This window comes from Lynx canadensis, chromosome A1 (assembly GCF_007474595.2).
Source record: "Lynx canadensis isolate LIC74 chromosome A1, mLynCan4.pri.v2, whole genome shotgun sequence".
In the NCBI taxonomy this organism is placed as follows: Eukaryota; Metazoa; Chordata; class Mammalia; order Carnivora; family Felidae; genus Lynx; species Lynx canadensis.
In genome coordinates this window covers 98,933,170-98,946,803 of record NC_044303.2, presented here as the reverse complement: position 1 = coordinate 98,946,803, position 13,634 = coordinate 98,933,170, and the positions used below count along the sequence as shown (strand labels likewise).

Genomic DNA, 13,634 nt, shown 5'->3' with positions numbered 1-13,634 from the left:
AAAGGAATTTAATTTTACCTGCCATTTCCTTCTTGCCTTTGTTCCCCACATTACAATGGAGGGAAGGATGATGTTGGGGCTCCAAGAAACTAAGTCAGTAGGTTTCTGGAGATTAGGTTGATAAGATTGCCTTCTTCTTGTAACTTACTAAGACGTTTGTAAACTGATGGAGACTCATGTCCTGCATGACTGTGATTTCTTATCAGTTAACCATTTGTTTTCCCCTTTCCTGTGTTCTTGGGCAGCCAGGAGTGCCTGAGGAATGTCACACATATCCCACCCGGCTGGGGGGGTGGTGTGTTTGTGAGTGTCAGCTTACCTTATGCTCCCTCATCAGTCATGATTACAGAGTTCGTGAGAGGGAGCCCCACATCTGGCTCTGTGCTGACAGTGCAGAGTCTGCTTGGGATTCTCTCTTTCTGCCCCTCTACTCACATGCACACACTCTCTCCAAATAAATAAATAAATAAACAAACTTAAAAACAACAACAACAACAACAACAACAAAAATCAAACATAAGTTCTGAGACAGAGAGGGAGGGAGGGAGGAGGGGTGAGAGAATGAAAGTAAGGACAATGGGAATATGTTAATATTTTAAAAAAAGAACGGCCGAGAATTTCCCAGAATTGACGAAAAACAGGAGTCCTTGGATAAAAGGCGAGGTGAGTGTGATTAACAAGGAAAAATCCACAGCTGGGGGCCGTCATAATGGAACAGCTAATGACCAAAGAAGAGAGAAGCTCCTGAAAGCAAGCAGGATGAAGAGCACATGAGCTGCTAAATACTAATACTTATGCCAACAGCTGAATTTAGAGGACTCAGTGCTACAGCAGACACCAGAAGATCATGGAATGATATTATTAAAAGGCTGAGAGGAAATAACTGTTTGCTTAGAATCCTCTGCCCAGTAAATCTAAAATGGAGAATCAAATACATATTTTTCAAAGCAAAAACAAAGAGAGGCTTCTACTAGCTGTTCTTACCTAAAAAACTCAAGGATGTACTTTGGGAATATGGAAATGTAGGCAGAAAGGAGTGGGAAATAAAGGTGAGCAAAAAACGGAAAACGTTATCAGTTAATCTAAATAAGCGTCGTTAGCATAAAACAGTATAGAAATGACTACTGTAAGGCATATAAGCCAAGACGAGTCTAAAATATTGGACAGTTAGGTACTGAACAGAGTTAAAACATGCTAGGATCCTTTTATTGGTCAAGAGACATCTAGGAATACCGTGTATGCATGTAAAACCTGCATTTTAGAAACATGCACTGGGAGAAATCAAGCAGGCGTGTTAACAACTGAATGTAGTCTCTAAAAAGTAGAACAATGTGTGTGTGTTTCAAACAAGGTAAGGGGATTCCACAAGGAAAATCAGAGACTCCCACCTTTAAGATGCTGAATTTTGCATGGGAAAGACATAGCTACAATTTCCTACAACAAAAAAGAAACAAAAATCTGCTTCATCCTCTCTGTCCTACGTTTTGTATCTTCTCCCCTTTACAGCCTTAGTAGAGGCAAAGAGTTCCCATAAACTTACATGTTTCCTAAACTTTAGAAAGCACAGTGCTGGGCGCTGCCAAAAACATATAAACAAAAACAGAATCTATTATTCAACATGTGCTCAGAGAGCTCGAACAAATGTCTGCAAACTTGCCAATACATGTGCTTTAGGTATGGCCACCCCACTCAGACTCACTTATATCTAAAAGACAAGTGTCTTAAAAACAAAGTGAGTGTAACCAGAAAAACATTTACATAGCTCCCATGCTTACTGCTCTCTGAAAAAGATACCCATCTTTGTTCCCTTGCTGTTAGCATCTGAGTTTCTGAATACAAAAACTATCAAGTGAAAACAGGAGGGCCACAAATACCAAACAAAGCATCCAGGCTTGATGTTCAGCCTTCCAGGGAACAATCCACCTTCGCATGTAAGGAGTATAAATTCACGAGATAACAGAACAATTGAAGAAATGGTTATAGGATCCACGTTGCTGCTAGAAGAAAAAATGCACTCAGCGGGATAAAGGCAACAGAAAGAGAATGCAATTAAGAAATGTAATTGTAACTAAGAACAGGTCAAGAGATATTGTTTAAAACAAAACAAGAAAACACACTAAGGGTTCTTTTATTTCTTTAAGAAAGGGCCTAAGGAGGGGGAGAATGATGTGTGAGCTTTTGACAAATCTGTCTCTAACAGTAAATTCTTGAGTTCCAAAGAAATAGACTGAGATCAGAGGCTTTTAAGCGTCAGGGAATATGCCATTCAAGATGCTTCTGGGGGAAGAATAACTTGTAAAACCAGTAGTCTGTCGCTCTTCTTTTGTTTTGATGCATGGAGAGCCAGTACAATAGTTAAGTAATCTATAATACCTCCCTAATTTTTTTTCACAAAGCCTGAAGCCCAGGAATGAGAAATGATGCACTCGGGAAAATTATTTTTAAATGGGCAGAGTTTGTGTGGGATCATACTTTTCTCCATCTGCCCATGTAAGATGCCTGATAATGCACAACAAAGACTATTGTAATGCATCGGTACTGAGTCATATTTTAAATCCTTACTGCTTGCAGTTCCAACTTACTATAAGATGTTCAGAGAATACTTTAAGATGACAGTCATGAACTTGCTTAAGAACCTAGCTATAAGGGGCTGACTCAGTAGGAAAAGCATGTGACTTTTTTTTTTTTACATTTTTTTCACATTTTATTTATTTTTGAGAGGGGGAGGGAAGAGCGAGAAAGAGGGAGACACAGAAGCCAAAGCAGGGTCCCGGCTCCAAGCTGTCAGCTCAGAGCCCAACGCGGGGCTCGAACTCATGAACCATGAGACCATGGCCTGAGCTGAAGTTGGATGTTTAATCGACTGAGCCACCCCTGCATCCCAGCATGTGACTCTTGATCTCAGGGTTGTGAGTTTGAGCCCCACGCTGGGTGTACTTAAATAAATTAAGGAAACTTTAAAAAGAAAGAACCTAGTTATGATATCTACATGGCTCTACCAAATTCATCAAATGGCACTTATTAAGTATCTGCTAGTTGAAACAATGAGTTCACAGTATTGGGATCATATATGGATTATATGCGACTAGTATTCAGGGCCACTGAGTACGAGGCCAAGTTAAATCCCTATATGCCTCTGTTGCCTAATGTGCACAATAGGGGAAATGATAAATGAACACCCTGCATATCTCACAAAGTAGAAATGAGTGAAAATAAAAGGACAGAATATAATGAAATTGGGCCACTGACTGAAGAAGTATATTAATTAGCCATCCAGGCTAAAATAGAGAGTTTCTTCTACACTTTGCAGAAATTCCTCCAGACATAAACTTAATACCATAATGCAACTTCCACTTAAACATTTTTATTTCAAGTGATGAGCTTTAAATGAGGTACAGAAACCTAATTTATTTCCAAAGTCAGATACTCAGATTATCACATCAAAGGGAAATTATGTATGACTGAATTCTAAATAAATAAAACTTCCTATTTCATTGCCAACTTATTTTGATGCTAACTGTAAAAAAATGACTTTTTTAGCTTTTACTCTACAAATTATGGAGAGAGGCCAGATGAATACAAAAATTACAATGTATTATCAACTTTTGAACTTGATTTTCAGTCTGCCTTATCTTTATCACTTACTACGGACCAAAATACTCAATCTCTGGGCTATCATTAGGTTTATCTTTTTTTTTTTTTTAACATCTTTATTGAGGAATAATTTGCATGTGACAAAATTCACCCACTTAAGTGTACAATTCTTTTCTGGTAAATGATTTTCAGTAAATTGACAGAATACGGTTAATGATATCGGAAGAGCAGTGTAACAGGATAGATGGTAACTACACTTGTGGTGTATACAGCAGAAAACAGAACCCTGTCAAATCACTACATTGTACAGCTGAAACTGATGTGACATTGTGTGTCAACTGTACTCAAACAAACAAACACCAACGAAACAAAACAAAACAACAACAAAAATCAACCCAGAACATCCTGGATGCAGAGACAAAGTAGCAGAACTAGATTACTACCATCAACACTCTTGCTGCTAACACGTCAGTCCTCTTGAATAGGACACTAGACACATCACAGAAGAACATGAATGATAAATTCACCCACTTAAGTGTACAATTCTTTTCTGGTAAATCATTTTCAGTAAATTGACAGATGTGTGCAACTTTTGATGTAATCTAGCTTTCAGATTTGCATCACCCCTTAAAAAGACGTCTCAAGGTTATGTGCAGTCAACCCCTAGTCCCAGGCCACCAATACTCTACTTTCCAACTCTAGAGACTGTTTTTTTATGGATATTTCATATAAACCGAAACCTATACTATGTGGTCTTTCATATCTGGCTTCTTTCACTTCACAGAATGTTTTTGAGGTTCTTGATTGTTGTAGCATGTATCAGGAGTTGGTTACTTTTTATTGCTGAGTAACAGTCTCTTGCATGGATATTTAATATCTATATTTATCTATCATATTTCATATGATAGATATTTGGATTGTTTCCAGTTTTGGGCTATTATTAATACTTCTATGGATATCATAGTCCATGGTATGTACTGAATTATACTCATCATACGCCCATGCTCACGTGCACGGTTCCAAATACCCATAGTGTTTATTCAGCCTTGGGGAAGTTGGTGTTGAGATATATAAACCATTGATTTAGACTTTCTAAGTGCTCTGTGATTGTTTTAAAGTTTTGATGTGAAGAGAAACAGGAGTGTAAAGTGGTTAGGAGTACATAGTCTAGAGGTGGACTTCTTAGGTTTGTAAACCAGTTTAACATTGTATTAATTCTATGTTAGACAAGTCATTAGTGTCTTTGATTTTCTTGACTGCAAAATGGGGATAATGACAATGCCTCTTTTATTTTTTTTATTTCTTTTTTTAAGTTTATTTACTTATTTTGAGAGAGAGAGAGAGAGAGAGAGAGAGAGAGAGAGAGAGAGAACACGAGGAGGGGAGGGGCTGAGAGAGAGAGGGAGAGAGAGAATCCCAAGCAGGCTCTGCACAGTTGGCACAGAGCCTGATGTGAGGCTCAAACTCACAAACCAAGAGATTGTGACCTGAGCTAAAATCAAGAGTCAGACGCTTAACTGGCTGAACCACCCAGGCGTCCCTGACGATGTCTCTTTTATAAGCTTATAGTGAAGGTTAGATGATAAACAGGCTTTGCGCAGTGCTCACTAGATATTAACTATTATCATTACTGCTGTGCACCAAATCATCATGGAAATAATTTTTAAGAGGTTAGTACTGCTAGTAAAATAAGATGTTTAGATTTCTCAATCTATTTTCACACTAAGAGACACAACTATCGCTTTTGCTTAATAGAATACACTATCAAGCACGAACACCATATGTTTTCATACAGAGAGCAGGCAAATAACTATTTTCCTGTCTGGCCACCCCCACAGTGATGGCCTGGGGAAGAATATCTAGTAACCACTAGGCAAATAAACTATTGGGATTACATCAAAATAAAAAAGCTTTTGCACAGCAAAGGAAATGATCAATAAAACAAAAGGACAATCTACTGGAGGTATCTGCAACTGATATATCTGATAAGGGGTGAATATCCAAAATATATGAAGAATACAACAGAACACCAAAAAAAAAAAAATCTGATTAAAAAATGGGCAGAAGACCTGAATAGATAATTTTTCAAAAAAGAAATACAGATGGCCAACAGACACATGAGAAGACGTTCAACACTGCTAATCATCAGGGAAATGCAAATCAAAACCACAGTGAGATATCATCAAACACCAGTTGGAATGGCTAAAATCACAATGACAAGAAATAACAAAGGCTCGCAAGGATGTAGAGGAAAACAGTCCCTCGTGCAGTGTTGGTGGGAATGCAAACTGGTGCGGCCACTGTAGAAAACGGTATGGAGGCTTCTCAGAAAATTAAAAACGGAACTACCATAAGATCCAGTAATTGCACCACTGGGTGTTTACCCAAAGAAAACGAAAACACTGTTTTGAAAAGATACATGTATCACTAACATATATTGCAGCATTATTTACAACAGCTAAGATTTGGAAACAAGCTAAGTATCTTTCAACAGATGAATGGATGAGGAAAATGAAACATAATCATATATATATGTGTGTGTGGGGAGGGATATTCTATAGATGTTCCATATTCCACACTCATTAAAGGGATGAGATTGTGCATGTGCAACAACACGGATGGACCTAGAGCGTATTATGCTAACTAAGTGAAATAACTCAGACTGAGAAACACAAAAACCATAGGATTCAGCTCATAAGTGGAATTAAAACAAATGAACAAAACAAATGAATAAGCAAACAAACGAAAAGCCGAATCAGACCTAGAAATATAGAGAACAAACTCATGGGTGCCAGTGGGGGGAGGGTTGCGGGATGTGCAAAATGGGTGAGAGAGAGGGAGATACAGGCTTCTGGGTGCAGGATGAAACAGGGGGAAAAAAGGGACAGCATAAGGAATACGGCTAATGATATTGGGATAGCAGTGTAACAGGACAGATGGTAACTACACTTGTGGTGTATATAGCAGAAAACAGAACCGTGTCAAATCACTATGTTGTACGCCTGAAACTGATGTGACATTGTGTGTCAACTATACTCAAAAAAACCCCCCAAAACAACAACAAAACAAAACAACACAACAACACCAAAAACCAACCCAGAACATCCTGGGTGCAGAGACAATGTAGCAGAACTAGATTTCTACCGTGAACATGCTTCCTGCTAACACATCAGTCCTGTTGAATAGGACACTAGACACGCCACAGAAGAGAATGAATGACAATAAACAGAAAAGGCAATGACATAGCTTTCTCAGCTTAATTAGTTTATTTAACAAATATAGAGTGCATACTATGGGCTGGGAATAATTCTTAATCCTTCAAAGATAGTAATTTAATCTTCATCACAACCCTATAAAGTGTATCTATTTATTACCTCCAATTTCAGATGAGATCAGTAAGGCACAGAGAGGTAGGGTAATTTGGCCAGTGTCACACTGCAAGCCAGTAACAGACCAGAAAACAGAGCTCCAGGGTGTAGTTCACACCATTGTACTTTGCTATTGATTTTACTGGGAGACAGACACATGTGACTGAAGCAAGACATATTCCCAGAAAAGACAAGTAGAAGCATCATCAGTTTGTTCTGCACACAGACCAATTTCCTTTCATCATACTATTTGATTTACTTTAAGCCACAGGAAAAGGCTTCTTTCAAAGATGAGTGAAATAAGAAAGGTCTAAATTATACCCTACTTTCAGTTTCATCTTAAATTCTGTTATCCATTCTGTATAAATGTAATACTGAAAAAGCCAAGCTTTGCAAGTTCAAAGATGTGATTCTTCACATGCCAGAAAGGATCCCAATCCTGACCATAAGAACATTTTCCCTCTTACCAATCACTTTTTCACTATCCGTGAATTGAGACAGCAATAGACCCTCTGAGGAAAAACATTCCCAATTTTGAAAAATGTTGCACAATTTACGCCCTCCCTGGAAGATCGTGGTGCACATTAACACTTTTGACTTTTTAATTACATAAGCATTAAGTACATATGTGTAAAATTTAAAACCTACAGAAAAACGAAATGCAGCCCTACATTAATTAACATGATAAAGGCTCTGAAGAGTCTTGATATGTAGAAACCTGACTAAATTTGTTTAGTGCAGCATTTCTCAAAATGTTAAGATAATGCAGTTTGCATTTCTCCTATGAAACACCTATTGATCTATATTGGAAAACAATGCCCTAGGTGGCTAACCAGTCTATAACAGATCGATGCAATTATTTCTTCTTCATTTTTTAGGCTTATTTATTTATTTTTGAGAGAAAGAAAGAGAGAGAAAGCACAGGGGAGGGGCAGAAAGGAGAGAGAGAGAGGGGGAGAGAGAGAGAGAGAGAGAGAGAGAGAGAGAGAGAATCCCAAGCAGGCTCTGCACCGTCAGCGCAAAGCCTGATGTGAGGCTTGAACCCACAAACCATGAGATCATGACCTGAGTCGACATCAAGAGTCGGACGCTTAACAGACTGAGCCACTCAGGCGCCCCATAATGAAAAGTTAATCGAATGCAATCTTTGAAGCCTGCATGAGACAGATGACAGTTAATAATATATGGCAACATGAGTTAACTGTCAAGACGAAAATAAAGAGAGTAATATTCGCTAACATCATTAGAGGCTTATCGCGCTCCAGACACTGAATGTTCTACGTGGATTACCTCATTTAACGTTCAAAACAACCATAAAAGGCAAGCATTTATTTATTGATTCTTGTTTCATAGAGAAGAAACTGAGTAATAGCTCAAGGCATGCACTTAGAAAGAGGCAAAGCTGGACTTTAGATACATGCATTTTAAACCCAGAATTCATCTTCCAGTAATTAAAGCGAACTGCCTTCCACTGTGTCCTAGGCAATCCTATCACTTACACATGCAGAATCCCAAGTCACAGGAATAAACTCGGGAATAGGTAATTGTTATGCAGAACTACCAAGGAAAATCTAGGAAAAATAATAGGGTTTATTCACCATAATTTATGTCAAGTCTGGATACCTTTGTTACCATAAAACCTTTCCATTTGTGTGTGTCTCCTTTCGCTTTATGAAGGAGCCCGATGATTGGAACATTTTTATTTTCTTCTTCCTCATCCAAAAATAACTGCAGTGACAGCACATTTTCAAATGGTGGTATATTCTACACATAGCTGAAAATAAAAAAAAAATGTATCTGCAGTCAAAGAATTATTTCATATTACTTTTCATTTTTCTTTGGAAGGATTATTCATACATTAATCCCTAATTCCAAAATACAAAATATGTTGTGTTTGTGAGTGAATAGTGTGAATTTTTTTATCATTTTCTCCCTACTGCATACTTTTCAAAGTGCTAACATTAAGTTTCTGCAAATCAAATTCTATTTTGCCATATAGACTTTTAAGAAGTGAAAAGAAAGTCATGCAAAAAGCACTTGATTTAAAGACCGGAAAAAGTTACTAAAATATGGAATGCCAACTTCTAAAAAATGCACACTTTTCATGTTTTGTTCTCAGAAGACAATATAGAAGTAATGAGTAAGGCACTTCTGCAGCTCTCCGTAGCGTCTTCATTCCCTGGTGACCTCTTTAGAGCATCTGAAAATGGGGGGGGGGGGACAAAAAACCTATCTGTAGAAAGAATCTTTTTCTTTCACTCCATACATACTTCTTGAGCCATTACTTTCCTAGATGTTGAGGATTCTGTAGTGAAAAGAAATGATAAGGTCCGTACCCTTAAGGAACTTCCATTTGGCAGGGAGGAGACGGTCAGAAATTAAAAAAAAAACAAACGCATAAATGAGAAATCACAGAGTGGTTGGTAACTGCCACGAGAAAAGCTACAGAGAGACAACTGTGTGCCAAGTGGCTGAGTGTGTGATAGGGAGTGACAGAGACACATATGGACAGTGACAGCTCAGGCTGATGGTCTGAAAGAGGTACCATAGCCACTGGGGGCTAAAAGAGTAGAAGGGGCCAGTCATGTGCATACTAGTAGCAAAGGCCTGGAAGCACGAATGAGTCTGGGAAGCCCAAAGAACCCAAAGAATAGTTTGCATTGGTAGAGAAGAAGGTAGAGGCATCTGACTGATAGGTGAGTTCTAGGGTCAATGGGCCACAGCAGACTGACCACAAGGTACACAAACACGGTAAGGAAACTGAAGGAGCCCTGGTGACAATAGGAGGCCACAGTTTTCAAAATGGGCTGACACTCCTTCTCTCTCTCTCTTTTTTTAATGTTTATTTTTGAGAGAGACAGAGAGAGCAGGGGAGGGGCAGAGAGAGAGGGAGACACAGAATCCAAAGCAGGCTCCAGGCTCCGAGCTGTCTGCACAGAGCCCTACGCGGGTCTCGAACTCACGAACTGTGAAATCATGACCTGAGCCAAAGATGGATGCTTAACCGACTGAGCCGCTCAGGCACCCCATCGTTCTTTTCTGCTTCACCCCCTACTTTGGGTGCTCTGAGGAAAATGGATTGTAGGATGGCAAGGGAGGAAGCAGGGTCCGCTTAGGAATTCATGTAAGGATGGTCTACTTAAAGGATGAGGGGAGTGAAGATGGTAAACAGGAGTCAGGATATGTTCTTCAGTCAGATTTGACAAAACTTCCTAGTGGATAAGACACGCACGGTGAGTCCAAAGGAGGAAGCAAGAACGATCCCAAGACTTTGGGCCCTGGCAGCTGGTGCGATTATGGAGTGATTTACTGACAGTGAGGAAACTGAAGAAAGAGAAAGAAGAGTGGCAGATCTAGGCATTGATTCTTAAGTTCTTCTTTTGACATGTTTATTTCGCAACACCAATCAAACGTCCAACAGAGATGATGCGTGGGCTCTGGGGAGAGGTCAGGGTCAGGGCTGTGAATCTGGGAGTTACTCACAGCTGCTGATGGAGCTTTGAAGGACTAGATGAGGTTAGCATGGAGGGGAGGAAGGAAGAGAGCTCTCAGATTGAATATGTGGGCCCAGCAACATCCAGTGGTGGAGGAAGCCAGAAAGATTCAGCCAACAGCACTACGGAGGGGTGGCCAGTCAGAGGGGAAACGTGAATTGACCAGTTCAGCACCTAGAACCTTGGCAGGTACCACAACAATAACCAAAGAGGAGAGCATTCTGGCTTTATTTCACTTACAGCTTTGCGTTTATACCAAGGTCACTGGCCGACATCATTAGAAGTACTTGTGTGCCGCCTAAGGTTGAATGTACACAATACTTGTCCAGAATAACTTCCACGGTGTTTTGATTTAACAATAAAATCAAACAAGCCCGTCTCAGAAGCACACTTTCCTGCAGGTTATCAATCACTGCACACATCTGTGAAGAAATGCAACATGGCCACAGAGCTGCTTCATCATTGCACCTGCGGACGTTGCTGCCATTATGCTCTACAAGGTTTCACTCTTACCATGTTCAAGGTCATTCACATGGATGAATAAATTTAAGATCAATTTCATTCACTGTTTTGTTAGGGAACTGCACAATACTGCAAAAGTTCTGCTACATAGTCCTCATATTCTTCTTTTCACTTCACTAACTGAAAAAGGAGACTCCACTGTGGCTGGAAAGTTCGTTGCACATCCCATGTTTAAAAATTCTGAGGACTACTGAACAATACTTATGTTATGTTTTGAGCCACACTTGTTTTAGTTCCTCTCTACCATCACTATTCATCCTTATTTCCTGTACTCGAATTACTACTTCGTATCTTCTCTCTGATTTACTTCCAACTCCCTTCACTTACATTGCTTTTATACATATATATATATATATATATATATGTACGTATATACATATACAAATATATATATACACATATATATGTATATACATGTATGTATGTATATGTATACACACACACACACACACACACACACACACATTGCCATACTCTGAACCTATCAAGGGCAAAACCATGTTTTGGTAATCTTCACATCTCTCACTTCTAACAAAGTGCCCAGTACAAAGCACATTTTCACCAAGTGTTGAGTGAATGCGTGAATTAAGTAATCTACTAAATTAGTTCAAACTGTTCTTTTTTAGTTTGACAAAAATGATAAAGCTATCAAAGGACTGCTTTATTATATTTAAATTACACACTTAAGAGAAATTTTCAATTTTCCTATTGCTGAGATTTATCAGTCTTCCAAACTGTCCCAACTTTAATTTGGATATGTAATTTTCATCAGTGTGCTGGTATAATAAACCATTTTGAGTGACAACTGCTATTCAATTGACATTAGACTTTTTTTTTTCTTAGCCTTAGGAACTAGCAATGTGGTTGAACTCAATAGCATCATTAAATGTTGGATTTTTTCTTTTGTTCAGTGTGGCAAATACTTCTGAAGAAGTATTTTAAAATTTAGAGTCCTGGGGTGCCTGGATGGCTCAGTCAATTAAGCATCTGACTTTGGCTCAGGTCATGATCTCATGGTTCATGAGTTCTAGCCCCACATTGGGCTCTTTGCTGTCAGCACAGAATCTGCTTCAGATCCTCTATCCCCCTCTCTCTCTGCCCTTTCTCCATTCTCTCTCTCTCTCTATCTCAAAAATAAAAACATTAAAGTAAAATAAAGTAAAATTTATAGTTCTTATAAGCATTATGAAAAGTTACCATAAATTCTATATCACTATTTCTACTAGTCAACTTTATAATTATTTCAACAGTGAATTCTCTGTTTTCAACGAACTATCCTCAGCTAAAAGAGTTAAATATTAGACCTGAATGTTTTTCCTAGAAAAATTATAAATGAGTTGGAGAGGTTCTATCACTGTCTGTTAAGTACAACAGAAATCTTAAAGGTACAAAATACTTCACTGGAGAGGAGATACACTGTCTGGTTGGAGATTACCAAGACTTTATTCTGATGGAAAATGCTAAGCCTGCAGTGCTCTGCTTTTTCTGTAAAAGTCATATCAAACAGAATACATGGAAATGAGGCCCTGAATTCTCTGGCTCACTAGGTCAGCTGAAGGTCTTAGGAACTCATATTGAATAAGTGACTTGCAAAATATTAATCATCAGTTAATATAAGAGCTAGAATATGAATTTAAGAAATCTTCATTTCTAGTCTTATCTTCACCATGTGATTTGATCTTAGTTGTGTCATTTAGTTTTATGGTGAAATCACATTATTTATTAAAAAGAAAAGTAAAATAAAAAGCAATTCTAAATATCTCTACATGAGTATTGCCTATCAATATAAATATAGACAGTTTTTCTAATCTCTTTCTCCTGATTTAGTCAAAAACTTACCTTTACTTTCCACTGGGTATGTTTTTATATTTACATAGACCTCAATAACTTGTATTTTATTTATCTGAAAAGTGGAATTTGAGAAGATAGGTATAGCTAAATTGCAACTAGCATTCCTTCTTGTTTTACAAGTAGGACATATTAAAATGAAGACAATTCATGGTGTGAGTCCTAACTGTTAAAAACCAGTGTGATTATTACAACTCCATATCTGAAAAAAATGTTTACTAATTACATTATTGAATTCGCTGTACAGGTGAATTAACAGGCTCTCAACTACAAAATTGATACTCTCAGAGGAATTCATTTCAAATAGGGCATTTCCAAACACACAACCAAAGGATGTAACTGATTAAAGAAAAATAGAAAAATATTAGACCTGAATATAGGTCTGAATTAGACCTGAATAGACCTGTTTGAAAACAGGTCAAAATATTCCCAATATTTGACATTATCCAGACATCTTTTACTTTTGGTTTTACATTTAATAAATTTTCTCTTCAAATTCGATAGTTAACTGACCATGGCATCTTTCAGATTTTATCTAGTGTGGAAAAATTTAGTATTCATATTTAACACAAAGGATAACTGGAGTCCTGCATAGATAGGAACACTGAAATAAAATTATTACTCCAGAAGCATCACAGCTTAATAAGTAATAAGCCCGTATTCTTTCATATATAGAAAAGTACTGATACCAACGAAATCTTTATTGTTACCCTTTGATCGTGGGAAAATAAAAATTTGCAACAAACGAACATTGTTGACCTTGACTGTACGTGTTTTCACTTCATTAAGGATTCACAGCTGTTAAAGG

The 13,634-nt window shown here is 38.0% G+C and overlaps 1 protein-coding gene across 2 annotated transcripts in view; it reads right to left on the bottom strand.

Annotated features, from left to right (window-relative positions):
• The window catches only part of PRR16 (proline rich 16), a 202,103-nt gene that overhangs the window by 51,443 nt on the left and 137,026 nt on the right, over nucleotides 1-13,634 (bottom strand). Inside the window, exon 1 of one of the 2 annotated variants that reach the window (XM_032592720.1) lies at nucleotides 8,586-8,707. The exons of the other annotated variant lie outside the window; for it this stretch is intronic. Within the exon in view, the coding sequence (XP_032448611.1) occupies nucleotides 8,586-8,597 (12 nt within the window). The 5' untranslated portion in view covers nucleotides 8,598-8,707. Of the gene's footprint in view, nucleotides 1-8,585; nucleotides 8,708-13,634 lie in introns of those variants that run through there. 2 annotated transcript variants of the gene reach the window in all.